This window comes from Symphalangus syndactylus, chromosome 19, assembly GCF_028878055.3.
Source record: "Symphalangus syndactylus isolate Jambi chromosome 19, NHGRI_mSymSyn1-v2.1_pri, whole genome shotgun sequence".
In the NCBI taxonomy this organism is placed as follows: Eukaryota; Metazoa; Chordata; class Mammalia; order Primates; family Hylobatidae; genus Symphalangus; species Symphalangus syndactylus.
Window position 1 is genome coordinate 70353952 of NC_072434.2, and position 25627 is coordinate 70379578.

The 25627-nt window shown below is 52.2% G+C and overlaps 2 protein-coding genes across 7 annotated transcripts in view; one reads left to right on the plus strand and one right to left on the minus strand.

Moving 5' to 3' along the window:
• Nucleotides 1-18354, plus strand: part of EPHX1 (epoxide hydrolase 1) — a 36628-nt gene extending 18274 nt beyond the window's left edge. For 2 of the 5 annotated variants that reach the window (XM_063613396.1, XM_055234313.2), the window contains exons 2-9: nucleotides 86-273; nucleotides 3117-3297; nucleotides 11591-11818; nucleotides 12128-12257; nucleotides 12722-12930; nucleotides 15254-15362; nucleotides 17387-17512; nucleotides 17932-18354. In XM_063613396.1, coding sequence (XP_063469466.1) covers nucleotides 91-273; nucleotides 3117-3297; nucleotides 11591-11818; nucleotides 12128-12257; nucleotides 12722-12930; nucleotides 15254-15362; nucleotides 17387-17512; nucleotides 17932-18133 — 1368 coding nt within the window. In that variant the 5' untranslated portion in view covers nucleotides 86-90 and the 3' untranslated portion in view covers nucleotides 18134-18354. The remainder of the gene's footprint in view (nucleotides 1-85; nucleotides 274-3116; nucleotides 3298-11590; nucleotides 11819-12127; nucleotides 12258-12721; nucleotides 12931-15253; nucleotides 15363-17386; nucleotides 17513-17931) is intronic. The other 3 variants (XM_055234315.2, XM_055234316.2, XM_055234317.2) reach the window with 3 other exon arrangements.
• Nucleotides 13770-25627, minus strand: part of TMEM63A (transmembrane protein 63A) — a 42014-nt gene continuing 30156 nt past the window's right edge. Inside the window, exons 19-24 of one of the 2 annotated variants that reach the window (XM_055234309.2) lie at nucleotides 25377-25482; nucleotides 22598-22765; nucleotides 21666-21781; nucleotides 21261-21323; nucleotides 19827-20006; nucleotides 13770-19725 (exon numbers count right to left, since the gene is read on the minus strand). In XM_055234309.2, the coding sequence (XP_055090284.1) occupies nucleotides 19833-20006; nucleotides 21261-21323; nucleotides 21666-21781; nucleotides 22598-22765; nucleotides 25377-25482 (627 nt within the window). In that variant the 3' untranslated portion in view covers nucleotides 13770-19725; nucleotides 19827-19832. Of the gene's footprint in view, nucleotides 19726-19826; nucleotides 20007-21260; nucleotides 21324-21665; nucleotides 21782-22597; nucleotides 22766-25376; nucleotides 25483-25627 lie in introns of those variants that run through there. The other variant, XM_063613372.1, reaches the window with a different exon arrangement.

Consider the following 25627-nt stretch of genomic DNA (forward strand, 5'->3'; position numbering starts at 1 on the left):
AGAGCCTGCTGGGGATCGGAGTCTCTGGGCTGTCAGGGCTGGGCTGGGCGGGCTCCGTGGTTGATAGCTTCCCCTCATCTTGCAGGAGCCATGTGGCTAGAAATCTTCCTCACTTCAGTGCTGGGCTTTGCCATCTACTGGTTCATCTCCCGGGACAAAGAGGAAACTTTGCCACTTGAAGATGGGTGGTGGGGGCCGGGCACGAGGTCCGCAGCCAGGGAGGACAACAGCATCCGCCCTTTCAAGGTGGAAACGTCAGATGAGGAGATCCACGTAAGGCATCTTGGGCCAGGCCGGGCTGGGCAGTGGAGAGGGTGGTGTCTGGAAGACAGGGGTTGGGTCTTAGGCCAGATGCAAGAGGGGACAGGGGCTTGGGAATGGTCCATCCTACTTGGGAGTGTGTTTCAGTCTGCTTTTCCTCTGCTGGGCAGGTGCAGCTTGCTTTGGAGAGGGATGCCCAGCCCTCCCACTTTGTCTCTTCTCCTTTCCCTACCCAAGGCCCAGCAGTGCTCAGGCAGGAGATGGGGTGCCAGCAGACCCAGTTACCTGCATCAAAGGTCACAGAAAGCAGCCGTCATCACCTCCTCTATGCCCTGCCTGAAGCCTTGGGAGTGAGGTTGTGGGAGAAAGTGAGCAGGTTCCCGTCAGAGACCCAGGAAGCACTGAGAAGGCAGGGATGCTGCTGGTTAGGCACTGGCTGTGTGTCACATTCCTGGTCACATTCAATCCCTGCGGTGATCCCGCGGGGTGAGGACTGTTGTTCCCAAACTGCAGATGCAGAAGCTGAAGCTCAGGGGCATAAAGCAACTCGTTCAAGGCGGCCTAGCTACCATGCGGAAGGATTTGAAGTCCAATCTAATCCTGAAGCCGCTGCCCCTCCTCTGCACAGGGATAGAGTCAGGAAGGAGGTGACTGGGCAGGTGGGGTAACCTGAGAATGCATTCTCGGGGAGGAGCAAGGCTCGAGTGGGGTACAGGACGGTAGGCAGGCCTGGCATGGCCCTGCCAATCCTTTCTTTCATTCCGTGGGTTTTGAGCACCTACTGTGTGCAGGCCCAGTGAGTGCTTGGGAGAAGAAGAGAGCCCCTTCCATCCAACAGCATACAGTCCAGCGAATGAGAAAAGGAATGTGCACAAAGAACAGTAGACTAAAAGATGAATAAGGATAGGCTGGGTGCGGTGGCTCACGCCCGTAATCCCAGCACTTTAGGAGGCCCAGGCGGCGGATCACTTGAGGTCAGGAGTTCAAGACCAGCCTGGCCAACATCGTGAAACCCCGTCTCTACTAAAAATACAAAAAAATTAGCCAGGCATAGTGGCGGGCACCTATAATAATCCCAGCTACTCGGGAGGCTGAGGCAGGAGAATCCCTTGAACCCAGGAGGCAGAGGCTGCAGTGAGCCAAGATCACACCACTGCACTCCAGCCTGGGCAGCGAGAGTGAAATGCCATCTCAAAAAAAGAAAAAGATGGATAAGGATAAATGTCACAAAAAGCATGGATAAAAAGTCATGAGGGTTCCAAGGCGGAAGGGATTTAAAAGCAGAAGCTGGGCTAAACCCAAGAGCAACCAGCCTGAGGCTCCCTGGGTAGGACTTGCTTGCTGCAGCCTTGCTATTTAGGGCCAAGGCTGAGCCCTGAGGAAAGCTCCTTTAGGGAATTAGACTCCTAAGGGAGTCTGAGATTTCCAAAACCTGTTTGGGGGTGACTGAAACACTTGGGAAGAAGCCTGGGAATGGTGACACTTGAGAGGCTCCCTAAGCTGACATGAACTTCCTCCCTCTGGGGCTGGCCTTTTAGCCTAATACATGCCCATGAGACTTGCACCCTCTCTCCTGGTCTGTAAACTTTTTATTTTTTGGAGACAGGGTCTTGCTCTGTCACCAGGCTGGGGTGCAGTGGTGCGATCTTGGCTCACTGCAACCTCCGCCTCCTGGGTTCAAGCGAGTCTCCTGCCTCAGCCTCCCAAGTAGCTGGAATTACAGGCACCTGTCACCAGGCCCAGCTAATTTTTGTATTTTTAGTAGAGATGGGGTTTCGCCATGTTGGCCAGGCTGGTCTCGAACTCCTGACTTCAAGTGATCCACCTGCCTCGGCCTCCCAAAGCACTGGGATTACAGGTGTGAACCACCGTGCTGGGCCTGGTCTGTAATTTTTATCCCAACTGAGTTATAATGTATCATTCAATGTTGTATATCGGGGTCAGGAAACCATGGCCCATAGACCAAATTTAGCCTGCTACCTGTCTTTAGTGCTACCTGTCTTTAGTGCCAAGAATAGTGTTTACCTCTTTAAATAGTTAGGGGGAAAAAAATCAAAAGAATAATAATAGTTTGTGACATGTGAAAATTATATAGCAGTCAGACTTCAGTGTCCATAAATAAACTTTTATTGGAACACAGCCACCCCCATTCATCTGTGCATTGGCTGTGGCTGTTTTCACACTACGAAGACAGAGTGGAGTCACTGCAGCCTGCAAAGCCTAGAATATTTACTATCTGGCCCTTTACAGAAAAAGTTTGCTGACTCAAGCTGTAGAGACGCCTGGGTAAATTAAAGATGAGTATTGTGTGTACACTTAAAGAGTAAAAGATGGGCTGGGCGCAGTGGCTTACACCTGTAATCCCACCACTTTGAGAGGCCAAGGCAGACAGATCACTTGAAGCCAGGAGTTCAAGACCAGCCTGGCCAGCATGGCAAAACCCCGTCTCTGCTAAAAATGCAAAAATTAGCCATACATGGTGGCTCACACCTGTAATCTCAGCTACTCTGGGAGCTGAGGCATGACTTGCTTGAACCTGGGAGGTAGGGGTTGCAGTGGGCCGAGATCACGCCACTGCCCTCCAGCCTGGGCAACAGAGTGAGACCCTATCTCAAAAAAAAAAAAAAAAAAAAAAAAAAACAAGAAAAAAGAAATGCAGAGTCTACAGTGAAGAAGGAAGAAGTGAAGAACACATCCGCTTTGGGAGTAGCCAGTGATGTGGGAAACTGCCTTGCCACTACCAGAGTGCAGTGTCTTGTGGCTGCAGGGTTTGCTGTGTTTTCTGGAAACAGACTTTGTTCTTGTGCTCTGTCCTACCCATCCCTCTCAACTTGGGGTCCTGCATTTTGCTCCAGGACTTACACCAGAGGATCGATAGGTTTCGTTTCACCCCACCTTTGGAGGACAGCTGCTTCCACTATGGCTTCAACTCCAACTACCTGAAGAAAATCGTCTCCTACTGGAAGAATGAATTTGACTGGAAGAAGCAGGTGGAGATTCTCAACAGATACCCTCACTTCAAGACTAAGATTGAAGGTATGTTTGCAAAACGCCAGCCAGAGAGGGATGTATGTCATGAGAACAGCCTTCTTCCACAATGTGACTTAGAGTCAGATAAAGTTGGAGAGATTCAGAACCCAATTATAGGTCACTGAGATGTGCTTATAAGTTGTAACCTTACTAAATGCAAAAATATTGCAGTCACAACAAATCTGTCCATCTTTAGAGCTAGGCAGGAACACATACATGCAATTTAAAACCCAAAGAAATGCACCATCCAGTCCAATGATGTGGCAATCTTTGAGAGGAAGGATGGAGATGAGATTTAGACCCAGGCCAGGTGGGGTGGCTCACACCTGTAATCCCAGCACTTTGGGAGGCTGAGGCAGGTGGATCACGAGGTCAAGAGTTCAAGACCAGCCTGGCCAAGATGGTGAAATCCCATCTCTACTAGAAATACAAAAAATAGCCAGGTGTGGTGGCAGGCAGCTGTAATCCCAGCTACTCTGGAGGCTGAAGCAGAGAATTGCTTGAAGCCAGGAGGCGGAGGTTGCAGTGAGCTAAGATCGCACCACTGCACTCCAGCCTGGGCTCCATCTCAAAAAAGAAAAGACTCTGCTCTCAATTCTTTTGGATCTATACCCAGCAGTGGGCTTGCTGGATCATACGGTAATTCTGTGTTTAATTTTCTGAGGAACCGCCATACTATGTTCCGTAGCAGCTGTACCATTTTACTTTCCCAGCCAACAATGCCTCAGAATCCCGATTTTTCCAAATCCTTGCCAATATTTTTTTCCTTTCTTTTTTTCAGTAATGGTCATCCTAATGGGTATGAAATGGTATCACATTGTGGTTTTTAGTTGCATTTTCCTAATGATTACTGATGTTGAGCATTTTTTATGTGGTATTTATTGGATTCTTTGTAATTTCTCTGAAGAAATGTCTGTACATGTCTTTTGTCCATTTTTTGGGTGTTTTCTTAGGGTTTAGGAGTTTCTATGTATTCTGCATAAAATCTCTTATATGATATTTGCAAATGTTTTCTCCCACTCTGTGGGTTGCCATACAATTAATCTTTTTCAGAGACAAGGTCTTGCTGTGTTGCTCAGGCTGGAGTGCAGCGGCTATTCACAGGCGTGATCATGGCTCACCACAGCCTCAAACTCCTGGGCTCAAGCAATCCTCTTGCCTCAGGCCTCCTGAATAGTGGGTACTACAGGCGAGCACCACTGTGCCCAGCTTGTTAATTTTTTATATTCAGGAAATTTTACATGTTAGGAATCTTATTTTTAATGTTTAAGATAATTTGGCCTTTTCAAGGAACAGTGAAGATTTTAATTTGTTAAAATGTTAGGAATTGCTTAAAGTATATGAAAGACATGTTGGTCAGTCAGATAAACTAAAGTTCCTAAAAAAAGGAAACTGAAATTATACAGTGTTAACTGGGTGTGGTGGCATGCACCTGTAGTCCCAGCTACTCAGGAGGCTGAGGCAGGAGGATTGCTTGAGCCCAGGAATTCAAGGCTGCAGTGAGCTACGAGGATACCACTGCACTGGGTGACAGATCAAGACCCCATCTCTTAAAAAAAGAGAGAGAGGCTGGGCACGGTGGCGCACGCCTGTAATCCCAGCACTTTGGGAGGCTGAGGCAGGTGGATCACGAGGTCAGGAGATTGAGACCATCCTAGCTAACACGGTGAAACCCTGTCTCTACTAAAAATACAAAAAATGAGTCAGTTGTGGTGGCGGGCGTCTGTAGTCCCAGCTACTCTGGAGGCTGAGGCAGGAGAATGGTGTGAACCCGGGAGGCGGAGCTTGCAGTGAGTCGAGATCACACCACTGCACTCCAGCCTGGGTGACAGAGCGAGACTCTGTCTTAAAAAAAAAGAGAGAGAGCCGGGCGCGGTGGCTCATGCCTGTAATCCTAGCACTGTGGGACACCAAGGCGGGTGGATCCCAAGGTCAAGAGATCCAGACCATCCTGGCCAACATGGTGAAACCCCGTCTCTACTAAAAATACAAAAATTAGCTGGGCATGGTGGCACATGCCTGTAGTCCCAGCTACTCAGGAGGCTGAGGCAAAAGAATTGCTTGAACCAGGGAGGCGGAGGTTGCAGTGAGCCGAGATCGCGCCACTGCACTCTAGCCTGGCGACAGAGCAAGCCTCCATCTCAATAAAAAAAGGGAGAAAGGAAGGATGGATGGAAATCTCGACTTGGAGGTGCCAGGGCAGGAAACATCCTTGTTCTGATGCAAGCAGGCCAGGCCCGAGGGAGAATGAGCCAGAGAAAAGCTAAGTCAAATCCCAGTGGTGTGTGTCCTGGAACTAGAGCCCTTCCTGGAGCTCAGCCAAGAACACTAAAAAAAAAAAAAAAAATCTAGAATGATTTTTTGGATCAAATTTGGACTCCTCTTGAGTGTTGCTGTATTCTTTGCAGGATTTTGATATCTTCTGTTATGAGCCTAACAAGAGGACCCAAGCCACTTAATCCCAGCCAAACTGCTGTATGCAATTACCATAGGTTCCTGTTTGGATTCCTGGCACGAAATTGCCTGGCTTCCTTCAGTTTGACTTGGATCCCTGTGTTGTCCCAGCTCTTCAGCGTCCATCCAGCAGAAATTAACAGGGTGCCTGCTGTACCCAGGCATTCTCCTGGGGCTGAGGACGTATAGAGAGGACAGGGTCCCTCCTTCACAGTTCATAGGCTCTTCAGGGGCAATTACAGCACATAGTGGTGGTGTTCTGAAGGAGGAGGCTCTGGGAGCTTCATGAGCCCCATAATCTTCCTTTGAATGTGAGGGAAGGCTTCCTGGAGGAGGTGGCATCTAAGCTGAAATGAGTGGGACTTTGCCAGGTGTGTGGGGAAGATGGTCCAAGAAAGGGGAGCAGCATGTTCAAAGGCCCAGAGGCAGGAGGCAGTAAAGGGCCCTTTCCATCCTGGCAGCTGCCAGCCTTACCCCACTGGACCCTTTCAGGGTTCCTCCTGCGACTGGGTTTGTTTTAGAGACAGGGTCTCACTCTGGCACCCAGGCTGGAGTGCAGTGGTGTGATCACAGTTCACTGCAGCCTCAACCTCCTGAGCTCAAGCGATCCTCCCACCTCAGCCTGCCAAGTAGCTGGGACCACAGGGATGCACCACCACACTAGGCTTTTTTTTTTTTTTCTTGAGACGGAGTCTCGCTCTGTCACCCAGGCTGGAGTGCAGTGGCGCGATCTCGGCTCACTGCAAGCTCCGCCTCCCGGGTTCACGCCATTCTCCTGCCTCAGCCTCCTGAGTAGCTGGAACTACAGGCGCCCACAGCCATGCCCAGCTAATTTTTTGTATTTTTAGTAGAGACAGGGTTTCACCGTGTTAGCCAGGATGGTCTTGATCGCCTGACCTCGTGATCCACCTGCCTCAGCCTCCCAAAGTGCTGGGATTACAGGTGTGAGCCACTGTGCCAGGCCTTTTTTTTTTTTTTTTTTTTTTTTACATTTTTAGTAGAGACAAGGTCTCACCATGTCACCCAGGCTGATCGCAAACTCCTGGGCTCATGCAATTCTCCCACCTTGGCCTCCCAAAGTATCAGGATTACAGGCGTGAGCCACGACACCCGGCTGACATTGGGTGTTTACGGTACAAAAGCTCCCTCAGGTACAACGGCTCCAAAGGAGCCAGTTTCCAGCATTGAATTCATCGTGGACTTACCCATGTGTGGTTCTGGCACCCTGCCCGGGGCTGGAGGCCTGTTCTTGGCCTTGGTCCTTGCGGTTTGGAGTCCCTCCACTGGGCCTGGGTTCCTGCATTCTCTGCCCATCCCCAACAGTGCTGAATGGGCAGCCTCTGGTCTGTGGGCCCAGCAAACCTTCAATATCTCCCTGAATCTTGTCCTGGGCCCCCAGGCTGGGGTTGGTCCAAGTCCTCCTTCCTCTTCTCTCTCACAGTGGACCTTTTCAGGGTCCTCTCTGTCGCTGCACTGACCCCTGCACTGCTGGCTGCTCACAGCCCAGCCTCCAACCCCCACCCCAGTGTTCTGTCCTCATCCACACTGGCCTCGCTGTTCAGCCTCCCTGTCCCTGCCACTTCTCTCCTCATTCTATCCTGAGCTTCCAGATCTATCCCACATCTTGGGCCTCCCACCGCAGGCGACCAGGCGCTGTCCTCAGAGTCTGAGAGCTTACAGGGGCATCAGAGACCTCTGGGTAAGCCCAACCCCATCACATCCAGGGAGAAGGGAACTGCCTGAGGCACCAGGTCTCCACCTGCCTGTCCCTTTTTCCTTTACCCTTGGCCCTGGCACCCAATACCCCACCCCCTCTCCTCATCCCCTCCAAGCCCAGCACCGCCATCCTGAGCCCTCCTCAGCTCTGGGATGCTAACCCAGCAGCCCTGTCATGGAGCGTCCTGTAGATGCCACGGACCTATAGGGAAAGTCAGAACAGTATTTCCTCCCACAAAGGGAAACAGGGACCCATGAGGCAAACTATGAGCTATGGGCTTTTTAAAAATGTCTTGCTGGGTGTGGTGGCTCACACCTGTAATCTCAGCACTTTGGGAGGCCAAGGCAGCCAGATCACCTGACGACTGGAGTTCTAGACCAACCTGGCCAACCTGGTGAAACCCCATCTCTACTAAAAATACGAAAATTAGCCGGGTGTAGTGGTGCACACCTGTAGTCCCAGCTACTCAGGATGCTGAGGCAGGAGAATAGCTTGAACCAGGGAGACAGAGATTGCATGGAGCTGAGATCGTGCCATTGCACCCCAGCCTCGGCAACAAGAGCGAAACTCCATCTCAAAAAAAAAAAAAAAAAATTGTCTTGACCAGGCTTGGTGGCTCATGCCTGTCATCCCAGCACTTTGGGAGGCTGAGGCGGGCGGATCACGAGATCAGGAGATCGAGACCATCCTGGCTAACACAGTGAAACCCTGTCTCTACTAAAAATACAAAAAATTAGCTGGGCGTGGTGGTGGGCGCCTGTAGTCCCAGCTACTCGAGAAGCTGGGGCAGGAGAATGGCGTGAACCTGGGAGGCGGAGCTTGCAGTGAGCCGAGATAGCACCACTGCACTCCAGCCTGGGCAAAAGGGCAAGACTCCATCTCAAAAAAAAAAAAAAAAAAAAAAAAAAAAAAAAAAATTCAAATATTTAAAACGGAAAAAGCACAGAAGGGAATATAGTGAGAAGCAGCTCCTTCTTGCCCCTGTGCTGGCCAGAGGCAGCTGTGTTTTACTCGTGCGTCCTGGGAGAGCCTGTGCATCCACAAGCATGGATGTGTATTTTTTCTCTAATTTAAAACTCAAATGACAATGTGGTAGAATTTGAATTAAAAAGAATCTCACATCATGCAGTATGTTCCAAGGGAGATAAGATCACCTACTAAAATAAACTTTAGAATAGGAGTAAATGTGGCAACATAGAAGGACACCCAGGATACATTGTTAAGTAAAAACAAAAAAAGATTCTAAAATAGAATGTATGTATGGTTCTCTTTTTGTTAAAAGTTATTTCTCTAAGTCTTTTTAAAAAGCTTGAACTGTCACAGCCAAGAAGGGTCTAAAGAGACATGACAGCTCAGTGGCGTGTGAGTCCCAGCTGGGATCCTGGAACAGAAAATGGACATTAGGGGAAAAACTAAGGAAACCTGGCTAATATTTTGTTGTGTGTAGATACCAGTATTATCCAGGTTTTAAAAAGGAGAAAATCCTGGCCGGGTGTGGTGGCTCACACCAGTAATCCCAACACTTTGAGAGGCCAAGATGGGAGGATGGCTTGAGTCCAGGAGTTTGAGACCAGCCTGGGCAACATAGCGAGACCCCTTCTCTACAAAAAAAATAACAAAAATAGGCTAGACATGGTGTTGCCCACCTGTAGTCCCAGCTACTTGAGAGGCTGAGGTGGGAGGATCGCTTGAGCCCGGGAGGTTGAGGCTGCAGTGAGCCGTGATTGTGCCACTGCACTTCCGCCTGGGCAACACAGTGAGACCTCATCTCTAAAAGAAGAAAAAAAAAGAAATCCTGCAACGTGTGACAACATGAATAAACTCTGAGGAAATAATGCTAAGTGAAATAAGCCAGGGACAGGACAAATACTGCATGATTCCACCTATAGAAGGAATCTGAAATAGTCAAACTCAGCAGAAGCAGAGAGTAGAAGGGTGGTTGTTAGGGGCTGGGGAATAGGGGAAACGGCGTTGCTGATCGTTGCTGTGTAAAGTTTGAGTCCTGCCAGCCGAATACATCCTAGAGATGGGCTGTACAGCAGAGCACCGTCAGTGTTGGGCACTTAAAATCTGTTAAAAGGGTAGGACCCATATTAAGTGTTCTCGCCATATAATAAAAAGTGTAAACACTAAGGAAATCAGACTATGGACTTTATAGTTAATAATATCTCAGTCTGGTTCATTAATTGTAATAAATGTACCATGCTAACATAAAATATTAATAATGGAGGAAACCCGGTGGGTGTGAGGTATATGGGAGTTTTCTTTTTTTTTTTTTTTTTTTGAGACGGAGTCTTGCTCTGTCGCCCAGGCTGGAGTGCAGTGGCGCGATGTCGGCTCACTTGCAAGCTCCGCCTCCTGGGTTCACGCCATTCTCCTGCCTCAGCCTCTCCGAGTAGCTGGGACTACAGGCGCCCGCCACCACGCCCGGCTAATTTTTTTGTATTTTTAGTAGAGACGGGGTTTCACCGTGGTCTCGATCTCCTGACCTCGTGATCCGCCTGCCTCGGCCTCCCAAAGTGCTGGGATTACAAGCGTGAGCCACCGCGCCCGGCTGTATATGGGAGTTTTCTAGACACTCTGCAGTTTTTCAGCAATCTAAAACTGTTCCAAAATAAAGTTTAGACAGACAACACCATATTTTCTTTAGAGAGTGGGATTACATGTGAGTCTTCCCCCTTTGGCTTATCTGTGTTTTCTAAGTTTTCTACAGTAAACATGTATTATTTGTATAATATATTAACAACAGAACATTAGCTAGACCATGCTGACTGCACCAGCCCTGGTGGCAGAGGGTTCCAGGCATGGCAGCCGCCCTCACTGTGAATGCCATAAGGCCCCAGGTGCTGTCCAGGGCACTGGCCTGGGAAAGGGCTGCCTTCTTTTGATATGCAGAGGCCCCAAGTCAGTCCAGAGGAGACCAGAATCCGTTCACCTGCCCTTGGCTATGATGATGTTTCCATCATTGCACTTAAAAAAAAAAAAAAACTTCCACTTTATTTTAATTTTTTGAGATGGAGTCTTGCTCTGTTGCCCAGGCTGGAGTGTGGTGGTGTGATCTCGGCTCAGTGCAACCTCTGATTCCCAAGTTCAAGCGATTCTCTTGCCTCAGCCTCCCGAGTAGCTGGAATTGCAGGCGCCTGCCACCATGCCCGGGTAATTTTTTTGTATTTTTAGTAGAGACGGGGTTTCACCATGTTGGCCAGGCTGGTCTCGAGCTCCTGACCTTAGGTGATCCACCCGCCTCAGCCTCCCAAAGTGCTGGGATTACAGGCGTGAGCCACCACACCAGGCCCAAAAATCCTCCACTTTAAAGAAAATGTCATTTGGTAATCAGAAAAAGGTAACATTTTGTCAATTGTATGAAAAAAGTTATGCATTTAATACCTGTTCATTGTAGAAAAATTGGAAAGTACATAAAACTCAAAGAGAAATTAAAAGCACTGGAATCTACTGCTCAGGGAGATCTGCTTTTTACATTCTTGGAGTTTATCCTCCCAGACTTTTAAAATTCACCAATACATGGTATAACTACAGTATAAGCATAGATGACTTTTTACAAAAACTGGGTCACACAATGGATATGACTTGATCATTTGCTTTTACCTCCCAGCAACATCTTCTGATCTATTTTCTATGTTAAATAAATATACATCTACCCTGTCAGTTTAGATGACTGTATTGGACTCCAGTATACTGTCAAACTATACTTGATTATTCCTATATTGCTGGATGCGTGGGGCTTTCTCCCTACCCTCCAGATTTTAAATTATTGAACAAGTATTGACGGAGGCCTGCTGTGAGCCAGGAGCTGTCCTGAGCCCTGGAAACCCAGCAGTGGCTGTACAGACCTGGCCCAGCTGTCAGGGGGCACCTCTAAGGAAACCGGGAGGCAATAATCGTAGCTCCCTTGCAGGGAGGTTGTGAAAGCTGAGTGAGGACATCTGTGCACCTGGAGCGCAGTGTGAGTGTGAAACCAGTGTCAGCCATTATTACTGTCAATACCATGGTGGGGGGCGGGGGCACTAAGGGTGGCAGGACTCAATATCCAGGCTCTGGGGGGTGCCGGAGCCTGACCGCGCAGGGTCTTCTCTCTCCCTCCACCCTGACTGTGCTCTGTCCCCCCAGGGCTGGACATCCACTTCATCCACGTGAAGCCCCCCCAGCTGCCCGCAGGCCGCACCCCGAAGCCCTTGCTGATGGTACACGGCTGGCCTGGCTCTTTCTACGAGTTTTATAAGATCATCCCACTCCTGACTGACCCCAAGAACCATGGCCTGAGCGATGAGCACGTTTTTGAAGTCATCTGCCCTTCCATCCCTGGCTATGGCTTCTCAGAGGCATCCTCCAAGAAGGGTACGGGGCTGCTAGAGGCTCCATAACTGCCCCGTCCTCGCCAAGGGTGGGCCAGGTGTTCCCACCAGGCTCTCCTTCCGGGGGGGTTGAGCAGGGAGTTGGCCCGAAGAAGCTGGGAAAGGAGGGGCCTGAGAGGCCGGCCCCAGGCACACCGCCCTCCGGGGCTGGAGATGCCACCCCTTCTTGCCTCTGAGCTTTTCTCACCTCCACGTGGGGGTGGGCGGGCCTGAGAAATTTCACAGAACACTCAGAGGGCCCAATGACTCCTGTGACTGCCTGTGACTCCATGCCTTTCCCCATCACCGCCAGGGTTCAACTCGTTGGCCACCGCCAGGATCTTTTACAAGCTGATGCTGCGGCTGGGCTTCCAGGAATTCTACATTCAAGGAGGGGACTGGGGGTCCCTGATCTGCACTAATATGGCCCAGCTGGTGCCCAGGTGAGGTCACTGTCGGGGTGGTGTGTGTGTGTGTGTCCTCTAAGATGTGGACCTCTGTGCAAGGTGGGCCAAGGCCCCCCCAGGGGAGAGGAGGGAGTGTGACCTGTCACTCAGCAGTGCCTGAGGCCCGTTGACTTGGATTCTCCTGTCTGTAACCCAGGGTTGCGGCTCTGGGCCAGGTTCCCAGGCAGTGAAGGCCTGTGATAGGAGGGGAAGGTCAGGCATTAGACCTCTCCGCTGGACCAAGCTCTGGGACAGCCCTGAGCAGAACTCCCCAGAAACTGTATTTTCCCCCCCAACCTCCCTCCTCCAACTCCCCTGGTCTCCCCAGTGGGGGCCGGTGCTGAAAGAGGCTGGCTCTGTGCTCGCTCCTCAGCCCTGAGGCCTGTTCCTCCGCCATCTCTCCTCTCCCTCTCTCCTTGACACCAGCCCAGCCTCACCCCAGCCCCTCTCTCTGCCTTCAGCCACGTGAAAGGCCTGCACTTGAACATGGCTTTGATTTTAAACAACTTCTCCACCCTGACCCTCTTCCTGGGACGGCGTTTTGGGAGGTTTCTTGGCCTCACTGAGAGGGATGTGGAGCTGCTGTACCCCATCAAGGAGAAGGTCTTCTACAGCCTGATGAGGGAGAGCGGCTACATGCACATCCAGTGCACCAAGCCCGACACTGTGGGTGAGTGTGCTCAGGGGTCCTCACCCACTGCCGGCTCCACTGGGGTGGGGAGACACCCGCGGGGTAACCTCCCCACCCCACCCCAACGCTGCCCACAGAAGGAAGCCTCTTGTAAGGACCTCCCAGCTCTTTAGATCTTTAAACTGCATTTTCCCATAGAATCAAGAGGATGGACCCTCAGCAGATTCCCAGGCCAATTTAGCAACTCTGTTTAGCCGAGTCAGTATTCATAGGGGCTTTCACCCCTGATCTCCCACCCGAGTCTATATCCTACACTGAGAAGCAGAGGGATGGAGGGGGTGAGGTAGGAGGAATCCTGGGAGTGGGCAGCTCTGGGGCTGCAGGGGAGAGGGGAGAGGGTGCCCTGGGGCCTTGGGGAAGAGGTTCCCGGGCAGTGAGGGAGGGCCCAGCAACCACGTCGGCCACCAGGGTCCTGTTAAAGGACAATACTTTTTCAAAAAGGTAAATTTATAAAGGAACCAGTAAAATTTTGAAAAGAAACAATTCAAAGACAAGAACACTGAAATTAATTTGCTAACAGACACAAAATTTGTCAACATCCACAGAGTAGTATCAATTAAATCTCCATGGGACAAAATTCATTTGCCTCTATGAATGAGAGTCATTCGCATTACCCTCAGTTCTCTACAATTCACAGAACTGTAAAATAGCTCAATGACAAGGAAAGATGGGACCCCTGTAGCATCACGTCAGTCCAGAAGGTCTGCTAGGTAACTCCCTAGATCTTGTCCAGAAGACACCCAGGAATTGTCTTGCCCATTTTGAAGTTATTCATAGTTTTCATGGCAATCCCATGCCCACACACACGAGGCAGCTCATAATCATAATATTGGCACTTTATAAAATCAGCATTTTTCTCTGATTATAACGTACATGTTCATTGTCAAAAAGCTTAAAAATGCAAAAAGTACAAAACATTAAAGACAATCTGGTATAACCTCTTCTCCCTCCCCACATCCCCTCTCCTTCAAAAGAACTTGTGAACATTTTGGTGAGAATATTCACAAGTGAAGTACGTCCATATCACCAACACGGCCCCAACACTCCAGATGCCCCTCGGCGTTCTCTCCCAGGTACCACGCTCTGACCTCTGACTGAGATGGTTTTGGTTGTGCCTGTTTAAGTCCTTCTATGAATAGAATCACAGAGTATGTACCCTTGAGTCTGGCTTCTTTTGCTCAATATTATGTTTGTGAGATTCATCTATGCCGTTGTTCCATTTTTTTTTGTTGTTTTTTTTTTTCCCCCGACACCAAGTCTCACTCTGTTGCCCAGGCTAGAGTGCAGTGGTGCGATCTCGGCTCACTGCAACCTCCGCCTCCCGGGTTCCAGCAATTCTCCTGCCTCAGCCTCCCAAGTAGCTGGGATTATAGGCACCCGCCACCATGCCCGGCTAATGTTTTGTATTTTTAGTAGAGACGGGGGTTTTACCGTGTTGGCCAGGCTGGTCTTGAACTCCTGACCTCAGGTGATCCACCCACCTCGGCCTCCTAAAGTGCTGGGATTACAGGTGTGAGCCACCACACTCGGCCTGTCCCAGCCTTTTTGTTTTTTGAAACGGAGTCTTGCTCTGTTGCCCAGGCTAGAGTGCAGTGGCACGATCTCAGCTCACTGCAACCTCCACCTCCCGGGTTCAAGCAATTCTCCTGCCTCAGCCTCCTGAGTAGCTGGGATTACAGGCATGCACCACCATGCCCAGCTAATTTTTTTGTATTTTTAATAGAGATGGGGTTTCACCATGTTAGCCAGGATAGTCTTGAACTCCTTACCTCAGGTGATCCACCTGCCTCGGCCTCCCAAAGGGCTGGGATTACAGGCATGAGCCAATGCCCCCAGCCTGTTCCAGCCATTTTTAATGACTGCAGTATTTTGCCTTATGAGTATATCAATATTTATTTGTAACTGATCCCCTATTTTAGACTTTTTTAGGTGGCTTCTCATTTTTCATGAATCAGAGCACATAGACTGAAAAACCCCGCCTTTTTAAAAACAGCACTTCTCATTGGGACCCCACCAAATGCAGAGGCATAGGCCCTTCAGTTTGAAGGAAGCTGAGCAGGCAGTGTGCGAGGCCCCGGGAGAGAGTGGGAAGGTATCGTCCCTGTTTATCAGATGAGGATGCCGAGGCAGAGTTAAGGAAGCGAGGCATGTGAGCACCCAGGAGTTAAGGCAGGCCTGTGCTCGAACGTGGCTTCCTGCCCACATCCCCGCCCTCTGCAGCCAGTGCCACACATCACACCTGAAGCTCCAGCTCTCTGGCCCCCAGGCCTGAGTCTCTCCCTTGCTCCCCGCTCCCCGCCAGGCTCTGCTCTGAATGACTCTCCTGTGGGTCTGGCTGCCTATATTCTAGAGAAGTTTTCCACCTGGACCAATACAGAATTCCGAAACCTGGAGGATGGAGGCCTGGAAAGGTGAGGCCCTGGTTTGTCCCTGCAGTCATGACCCTGGTCCCAGCAGCCAACCTCCTCACCCTCTTCATCCCCTTGTCTGGTTGCTCTGCATGGGGCACTCAGCAAATTCTATTGTTGGCTTTCTTACGAATCCTCAACCCGTGACCAACGTAGCTGCATTTTTTGGGTGAGGCGGCCTGGTGAGTTGTTCCCAGCCTCACAGTGCATGGTCAGGACTAGGATGCAGGCTCACCTGCTTGTGCTCCTTTTGCTGAACAGGCCCCTCTAGGGATTAGGGAGCCCACAGGGCAGCAGGCACCACGGTATTGTCAAGAGCATCTGGGCTTTTCCTCCTGATTCCCTGGAGAGCCTGGCATCAGGTCACATGACTGCGTGTTCCAGGAGTGTGGTCGCCGAAAGACAGGAGGCTGTTACGTCTCTCAGAGCCTTAGAGGCTGTATCCTCTACATGCCTGACTCCCAGCTCTGTGGCCTGACTCAGGCTTTACCAAGGTCAGCTGTGACCCACCCTTTCCAGGGCCCATCCCTTTATTCCTTCAGTGACACACAGAGGACTAGATAGTGCTGGGGATGGGAAAGACAGTAAAATGAGACTGAATCCTGCCTTGGGGGGGACTCTGTCTTGGCCATGCTCTAGCCCCATCACCTAGAACAATGCCGGGTGAACGGTGGGAGAGCCCAGCACATAGATGCTGAATGAATGCGCAAAGGACTGTGAGAGTCCAGTGGGAGGAGGATTCTCTTTGTCTAAGTGGCAGAGAGGGGAAATGACCAGGAGAATGTATCTGATTTGGGCCTTGGAGGATGAGTAGGAGTTTGCTGGATGGAGGAGAGAAATTTAGGCAAAGAGAAAAGCAATAAAAATGCAAGGAAAGGGTGCTTGGAAAGGGTGGCTTGTCCAGAGGCTGAAGCAGGTACAGTGGGGCCAGATCACAAGCAAACTCATTCCTGCAGGCAGGTCCTCGCCTCCTCCAAGAGCCTCAGCAGGGCCTTCGTCTGGGATCCGTTTCCCCTGCCCTACATTCAGCAGGACACAGGGGTCGATGGAGCTCCCGCAGGACCACCTTGGCAAGGGGTCTGGCCTGCTCCTTGCACACGGATACCTGGAGCCAGATGTGAGGCCCCACCAGACTATCCCACTAGGCCACTCCTGCAGCTCTGGCCCCGGGTTACAGGGAGCACCAAAGCCCTGAGCAGGAGGCAGACAGGATCGGATCTGTGTTCCAGAAAGAATAGGAACACACTAGGGTGGAAAGGGTGGTCGTGGTCGTTTTCAAGCTGCGGGCAGAGCCGAAAGGGAGATGGAAGCACTTGGCCAACTTGCAGAAATCCAGTTCACAGAGGTGACGTGTGTACTGGAACTAGTTTTCATTGACCAATTTTCATTTTGCCACCAAAATCACATTGAAAAGGCTGTTCCCTTTATCTCTGTCCCTGCTCCCTGCTGCTGTTGCTAGAAATTCAGGGTTTGAGTGAGGAAGGTAGGGTTGGGAGCGCCTGCTCTGGGGAAAGTGGAAGGTCAGGTGGGGGCTGTGGAGTGTCCATCCTGGACCCAAGCTGCCTAGGTTTGGATTCTCCACTTAATAAGTAAAATGGAGATAATAGTACCTATGTCCCATAGGCTGTTGAGAGGAAAACATGAATTAAAAGAAGGTAAGGAGCTTAGAACACGCTGCCTGCTATGTGCTCACCACAGTAGCTGGTGCCCTGAGCAGTTTCACGGTGCAGGGGTTGAGGGGAGGGAGGAGAGGTCAGGGGCAGGAGAGAGGGGACAGGTGTGTAGAGGCAAGGTGGGTGGGGGGACGACCTTGGGGTGATAAGAGACACTTCAACTAAATCCATGCACTCCAGTCTGGTGCCCTGGGTGCAGCCTGCCTGTGACATGAGGATGCCACACACCTTGCATGAGGTCTGAGGAGGGAAGCCGCATGGGCAAGGCCTGGCATTTGTAGGACTTTCTGGCTGCCCTTTGTCACACAACTACATCTGGCACTGAGAGTGGGGCTTTGTGTTCTGCGTTCCCAGGAAGTTCTCCCTGGACGACCTGCTGACCAACGTCATGCTCTACTGGACAACAGGAACCATCGTCTCCTCCCAGCGCTTCTACAAGGAGAACCTGGGACAGGGCTGGATGACCCAGAAGCATGAGCGGTGAGCCTGGCTGAGCCCCAGCGGCCCTTGGATGGGAACACTAAAGGTTGAGGTGTTTGGAGAAAGCCCTGATGGAGGGACCACATGCCTGGCTCCCGGGCAGCCTCAGTACCGCTCCCCAGTCTAGGATGCTGGTCTGGAGTGGCACTGATGGTTCTGGGATTTCCAAGTCTCACATGGAGACCCTCAAAGGTGGGGATGTAGAGGCTGTCCCATGCCCCTGCCTGGGTGGCCCTCCCAGAAAAGAGAGGGCCCTTAGTGAGGGGAGGGCGGTTGAGACCCTGGATTTGTGCTTTTCTTTATGGCTCCTTGTGGGTGGGCCAGCTGATCTCACCCCCAGGTGCTTGAACCCCCTGTTGTGCAGGACAGAGGGGCACAGGGCCACAGCCTCACCCTTCTGTTGGCTCTTTCGCTTCCAGGATGAAGGTCTACGTGCCCACTGGCTTCTCTGCCTTCCCTTCTGAGCTACTGCACGCGCCTGAAAAGTGGGTGAGGTTCAAGTACCCAAAGCTCATCTCCTATTCCTACATGGTTCGTGGGGGCCACTTTGCGGCCTTGGAGGAGCCGGAGCTGCTCGCCCAGGACATCCGCAAGTTCCTGTCCCTGCTGGAGCGGCAGTGACCCACCCCTCTCCCCCAGCCCGCCACCTCCCCCACAAGTGCCCTCCAGGCTTTTCTTGGGGAAAATACCCCTTTTCTGAGGAATGAGTTTGCCTCCGTCCTCTGCCCATGCTGGGAGCCCACGCTCATCCCCTCACCCCTCCAAGCTCACTCCCCAACCCCCAACTCCCAACTCCATGTGGTAAGCAACATGGCCTTGGTGATAAATGACTTGACTTCTAACAGCGGCTGGAACCCAGTGACATGAGCGTGCGCTGATCCCACATGGGGCCCCCTGTCCAAGCAGAGCTGGCCGGCCCCTCCTTGCTGGCAGAGGCATGGGAGGACTGCTGGGGATGAGGCCACTGGCCAGGGCTAGGCTGCACTAGACCAATGGCACCGCCCCCACCCCTCCCAGCGCAGGGGCAGCTTGGAGCAGAGGCAGCACTGGCCGCCACTGCAGGGGCAAGTCAGCGTCAAGAGTGTCCCTGAGTGAGAAGGCCCAGAAAGCCCAGGCCCACCAGGCCAGCAGACAGGCACAGGCAGGGCCTGCAGAGGTGCCAAGGCCCCGGCCCAGTTGTGCTGGAAGGAGCCTGGACCTGCTCTTCCGCACCCCCGTCCTGCCCCAACTGCACAGGCTTGTGCCTTGGTGCCCCCTGGAGGCAGCAGGGAGGCTTCTCAGGGAGAAGTCTTGAGTTGCATGGATTCCCCAGAATCCCCAGGAGGGAGAAGAGGAACAGCCCCTCCTTCCTGCCAGAGCCACAGCTCAAGGGCAATGGGATGGCCCTGCACCCAGCCCAGGTACCCCTTCCTCTGTGCCAATCATGCTGTCCTTTGGCTCCAAGGAGGCCCTGAGCACTGCCCATCCCACACCTTGGAGGGAGCAGACGGAGGGTGGTGAGTACTGCACAGAGCCTGCCTGGAGGTGCAGACTCATGCACTCAGCCCTGAAGAGGTGGGAGAGGCTGGATCTTAACTGTGGTCCAATGGGCATATTATGAGTGGTCCCTGTCCCTGCCTGCTATGGGGTAACCCTGACCCAGCCAGTGTCCCTGACAACATGATACAAAACCACAGAACTCTAGTGGGATACAGAGATGTGTGCACAGCTGGCAGGAGCACTGGCCACCTCCCAACCTGCTCCCCAAAGCTCACTCCTGGGTGCAGCCTGGAGGGGCTGCCGGGCTGGGGAGGGACTGGCCTTGGAGCGGGGAGCTGGACGCCAGCCGGACCTCAGACCTGGACTGCAGCGTCTCTTTGGTTATCGGTTGTGTGTGTGCTCAGAAGGGAGGAGGCCTTCCCCTTGTTACATCTCTCTCTCTCCATATATTCTCCCGGACTCATCAGTTTGGGGGGCAAAAAGTCCACCACATGGTCTTGGCGACAAACCACTGGGGATGTCACCCCAGCTGCAGAGCTGGAAGCTTGTGCCGGAGAGGAAACTGGGCGAGCAAGGGAGGGTCGAGGCCCGCCTGTGCTCCCCTCACCACTGCTGGGACCAGAAAAGATAGATGGGCACCTGATGGCTCAGCTGGGCAGTCGCAACACATTCCCACTCAGCCAAGGGCCTGAGCCCCAGGCCATTCTGGTTGTGTCTTTTCAGAGCAGTGAGACCTAAAACAGATGGGAAGAAGTCATGAACTTGGGAGTCAGGCCGCTTCACCTGTCTTCTCACCCCACAGGCTCCCCTGAGCCTGGCCCAGCCAGCAGCTCACCCGGCCTCAGGCCTCCTGGGGGGCAGCAGCCACACTGCCCGTGGCGCTCTGCACCAAGCACTGTCCAGGGATAGTCCCACTGATGTTGTGGATGGCACCATAGGTCTGCTGCTGCTGCTGCTGCGGAGACAGTGCTGTCCTCTCCGAGGCCAAGCCGTTCAGAATCCGAGGCACGTAGGGCTGTCAGCAAATGGATTCATGCTTGGCTTGGGGCAGGCATGAGATTCCACACTGCATCCCTCCCCTCGTGCCCTTCTCCCAACAGGACATAGACAGTGGCCATAGAGGACATAGGAAGAAATAGCAACATCAATTTAGGACATTAAGACCTAAAATATGCCACCTGTGGAATTTCCTAGCAGCCAGGGCAAAAGAGAAAGCAGTTACACAGTTCTCATGATCACAGAAGGAAGCACAGGAGAGCAGTTTCTCAGAGGAAACTAAACTTCCTGGCCCTGGATCCTAGGAGGATTTCTCACTTTGTAGAAGAAGCAAGTCTACCTATATAGGGGGGCTTAGAACGCTGCCTGGGACCCTGGGATGCTCAACATATCTGTGTGAGTCTCATTTCCTCCCAATCCCAGGCTCCAGGCAAGAGCCCTGCCATTCTCCTCCCGAGACCCTGGCTGTGAGGGCTTGACATCATCCACCTGTCCTGTGTGTTCCCTGCCTGGCCAGCATAGCCACAGGTGTGTCTCTGGGTAATGAGTCCTTCTGAGGCCCTCCCTCTTTTGGAACTTGTCCAAGGACAGACACCGATAAGAGAGCCTGACACCTGGGAGGCAGCCACCAGAAAGAACCCTGCAGATGAGGTCGGCTCTGTTCTGGCCCCGGCTGTCAGGAAGGCTGGTGGCCACAGCTCTGGAACCCTGGGGCTCTGCTTTCCCTTCCCAGCCCCATCCTAGGAGCAGGACCCTGGAGGCTGCGTGCAGAGAGAACTAGGAAGGCAGGGAGCCCTGTGTCTCTCTACCACGGGGTCTTCCTCTGAAGCAGGTGCAATGTTCATTTCTTGAATTCAAAGGGAAGTCTGTCTGACACCCTCTTGGAGCCTAGTGGAGGACCTCACACAGGCAGGTGCATCGCTGATGACAAACCTTTGTCAAACCCTAGCGCCTTACCATGTGCCTTCACTAAAGCCCCAAACTCACCAGGCATTAAATATGCAGAGATGGAAAGAGAGCAGGGAACTGAAACCAAGGGGGATGGCCATGAATGGAGACAAGACTCTATCTATCTCCTCAACAGTTTCAAATGTGCGGGTTAAAATACCCAGGGGGACCGGGATTCCTTCTCTGCCATTAATTCACAAACCTGCCTGCCATGTGATCTTAGCAAGAGATGATCAAAGCACATTTGCCGGGGCCCATCTGGTTGGGACTGTTACAACCAAAGCAAAAAGGGCGACAAGCTCGGAGACTGAGGGGCACAGCTTACTGTGAACGGTGGGGGCATGTGGGCCTCTGCCTCACTTCCTTTGTCACTTGCAGGCTCTTCTGTCTGCAGATAACAGCAAAAACTTGCAATGATAAACAAAACTGATCTCTGTGAACGAACACCCTCCAAACACACAGACTATTAACACCCGGAATAATAGTACCAGCTGGCACCAAGCTCCCTGGCAGCCCGAGACAGGATGGGGTGGGGGAGTGCAGGGATGAGGGGAGGAAGGGAAGCTACACATGGCACCCAACCACCCACCCCTTTCCCACGGAGCAGCAGAATCTGGAGAAGGCTGCTGCTGTGTTGATACGGACAAGGGTGGGAGGGGTTGAGAGCGAGCCCGTCCCACCATTTGTGCCTCCCAGGGCTTGACCGGGCAGTGGGGTCAGGGGCCTTTACTTTGTAGTTCAGAGGGCTGAGGTGCTTGAAGCATCCAAAGCAGGTGTGAGCCAGGCAGACCAGGATGGTGAGCAGCACCACCAGGAAGGTGAATAGAGTGGCGGGGGCCTTCATACCTGGGGATAGAGGGTGGCTAGCCTTGGGGTGGGCGGGGAGGGGCCACCACCTACCCTCACCCTGCTGAGGAAGGGGCCACACCTGGTGTGGAAACTGCCCATGACTTCTCCCTCAGGCAGAAAATAAAGGTAAGGCCTGACCCCCCACCCCCACCCCTCAACTCCAGCAGCAAGGATGGTGTCTTCACAGCCAGGAGCACACAGCGGGACCCACGGAATGGCTGGCATCATCCCTGGTCGGATTTCAGGCACTGGGATGCCAAGTCAATGGCAATTCTCCAGCCTCCTTGCTGGTCCATTCCCTCCAGTCTCCAGTGCCCTGGGCTAGGTAGCATGGACCCTCCCACACCCCCAGTCTGAGTGAGGCAGACGTTGTCTTTCCCCCAGGAGTGTCGGTTTTCTCTCCTCCACGTCCCCACCTCTTCCATGCCAAGAGGTACAAGGAGCTGGGCCCAACCACCAGCCTTAAAGGGCAAATCTGGATCAGCTTCCCCATTTCCTCTGGTTCAGTCCCTGCACAGCTGATAAATGCACTATCTTCCCTCCAGGGATGTATGGGACAATTGACCAGGCCTTCACAAGGGTTACACCTGCACTCGGGCTAGCTTAGGAGCTAGGCCGTCAACACCACACCCAACCAGCCCCTCACTGTGGGTATAATGTTTTGATTGGACACCTAACCAGTCCTCATTCTGGGCACCACATTCTGACTAGATGCCAAGCTGATGCTGTGAAAGCAATGGGGGATCTGACTGGCTGGTGGGGATGCAGGGATGGGAGGCCAAGGGCTGGCCCCAGGTCAGAAGGGCTGCTCACCCAGGCGCAGGAAGGAAAAGAAGTAGAGCCAGAAGAGGCACAGGATGGGGGCTGCCAAGGCCTGGTTCACAGCGGCAAAGTGGATCCCCTTCTCCAGCTTGGCTGGGAGGCAGACGAAGTAGAGGTTGTGCCGGTCCACCATGTGCTTGAGCAGGATGTAGATGAGGCCTGCAGGGGATGGGGCTGTGAGCTGGAGACCTCGCAGGGCCACGCAGACACCTCTGTCCTCTTCCTCTCAGGGGCGGCTATTTTGGCAAGGAGCCAGGGCTGGGGCTGCTGCTCTACTGCCTGAACACAAAATGAGGCATCCTGCACCTCTGGCTACTAGTTTTTTTTCTCTTTCTCTCTCCTACCCGCTTCCTCACTTATCTGTGACCCCAAGGTGTAGGGGATCGGTCAGGGTGGTGGGAGAAAATTTAAGATAAAGTTATAGGAAATAGACACAAACCTTCTTGGAAGGCCAAGAGGTTTGCATAGCTTCAGTAAAGGGTTTGGCTGAAGGCAGCTGAATTCTCTTAAAAGCTTAGGGTGCAGATACATAGGAATGTGGGGGAGTTTACCTAACTAGCTTGTTTACTCATGTGGTCCTAAGACTAACCTTTGATCATCCACTGGTGCATGATTGCTCCCTATTCGGGGGGTCGGCAATGTTAATTACCCTCTAGTGGTGTTTACTCAAGACCTTTGTCATTTAATCTGTACTAAATAAATGCGAACTTCACAGGGCATCGAGGACTATGCTGCAGACTCAGGCAGCAGAGTCCCTTAGCCGCACTGACAGGCAAAATATCTGTCAGTGTATGTCTGTCTGTCTTTTTTTTTTTTTTGAGACAGAGTCTCACTCTGTTGCCCAGGCTGGAGTGCAGTGGCACGATCTCCGCTCACTGCAAGCTCCGCCTCCCGGGTTCATGCCATTCTCCTGCCTCAGCCTCCTGAGTAGCTGGGACTACAGGTGCCCACCACCACGCCCAGCTAATTTTTTGTATTTTTAGTAGAGACAGGGTTTCACCATGTTAGCCAGGATGTTCTCGATCTCCTGACCTCATAATCCGCCTGCCTCAGCCTCCCAAAGTGCTGGGATTACAGGCGTGAGCCACCACGCCCAGCAGTGTATGTCTTTCATCTGTCACTGGGTCAGGGTCTGTAGGACGGACCCTGCACCAAGGGAGTCACAGTGTCTGTAGGACGGACCCCGCACCAAGGGAGTCACAGTGTCTGTGATCCTGTCCCCACAGAACACTAACGTTCCAGAATCCTCTTGGAAAGAGGCTGTTTCACAGTTGGATGCCTGGCCTCAATTCCTCCCCAGCCCTTCACATGCTGAGCCCCCGTATGTCAGCACTCCCACACCCCTGGCCTTCTCCCACCCGGCTGATCCCCGCCTTCATCACAGTCAACAGAGAATGAGGCCCGAGGGTCTTACCCCAGGGGTGGCACAGGAGCACACAGGGGACCAACAGAAAGTGGGTGCTGCCTTTTCTATTATGCTAGTTTTGGTGTTTTTTTTTTTGAGACGGAGTCTCGCTCTTGTCATTCAGGCTGGAGTGCAGTGGTGCAATCTTGGCTCACTGCAACCTCTGCCTCCTGGGTTCAAGTGATTCTCCTACCTCAGCCTCCCGAGTAGCTGGGATTACAGGCGCCTGCCACCATGCCCAGTTAATTTTTGTATTTTTAGCAGAGACAGGGTTTCATCATATTGGCCAGGTTGTTCTTGAACTCTTGACCTCAGGTGATGCACTGCCTAGGCCTCCCAAAGTGCTGGGATTACAGGCGTGAGCCATCGTGCCCGGCCCCAGGTTCTTTTTTAAAAAATAAATTTTGTTTTGAAAGTGTAGATACTGTAGATTTTTAAAACTACACAAGAGAGTATACAGGGAAAACTAAAACAACTTCTCCCCCAAAACTCAGCTATCACTGCCAGCAGTCTCTTGGGTTTTCTGTTTCCTTCTAGAGCCTTTCATTCATCTGCCAGTTGCAGATGTTTTATTTCAGTGGCCAGGACCTTGGTCTTTAAACAGTCCTGAGTTCAAATCCTGGTTCTCCTGCTTACTAACAACATACGAAGTTCTTTATGTGTGAAGGGGGAATAGAAACAGGAACTGCTCTGTAGGATGAGGTGAGAAATGTGGTAACCCACGTGGAGGCAGGCATCTGCCGGAGTGAAAGCAGCACGAGAGCTTTGATTGTGACTCTGGCACTGTCTTACTTGCTGCTAAAGAAATCAACCATGAACGACGTGGTGAGTGGGCAGAGAACCTCAGACCAGAAGTACTGAGAGAGGTCCTAGCTGAGGGCCAGTGGGAGGAATTCATTTAAAAATGAATGAGGCCGGGTGCTGTGGCTCACGCCTGTAATCCCAGCACTTTGGGAGGCTGAGGCGGGTGGATCACCTGAGGTCAGGAGTTCAAGACCATCCTGGCCAACATAGTAAAACCCCATTTCTACTAAAAATACAAAAAATTAGGCAGGCATGGTGGCGGGCACCTGTAATCCCAGCTACTCAGGAGGCTAAGGTGGGAGGATGGCTTGAGCCCAGGAGGTGGGGGTTGCACTGGGCCAAGATCATGCCACTCCAGCCTGGGCATCAGCATGAGACCCTGTCTCAAAACAAAAAAAGAAAGAAATGAGTGAAATTTGGTGTCACGTGAGTCTTTGGCAGCTTGTGGCTCTTGTGGCTGTGGTTTTGGGAATTCCATTGTGCCCTGGTGATAGCTGTCCCTGAGAGGTTTGGTGCAATCAGCCGTCCATGTACCCTGGGACAGGCTCCAGGGCCACTCACCAAATGGCGCGATGATGGGACAAGTGATGCTGTAGGCCATGATGACAGTGAAGACACACAGCGTCCACGCATACATGGCTCCAAACTCGTACTGGAAGGCCTGGTTCTGGGAGGAGGAGGTGGTGAGGAGCTCATGGACTTGTTCCACCTCAAACACCCTTTTGTGCTAAGTGGTGACGGGAGAGCAGGGTGGAGGAGGACTTTGGAAATAGGAGATGTGTGGCTCCCCGCCTCCCAAGGTCCTTCCCTTC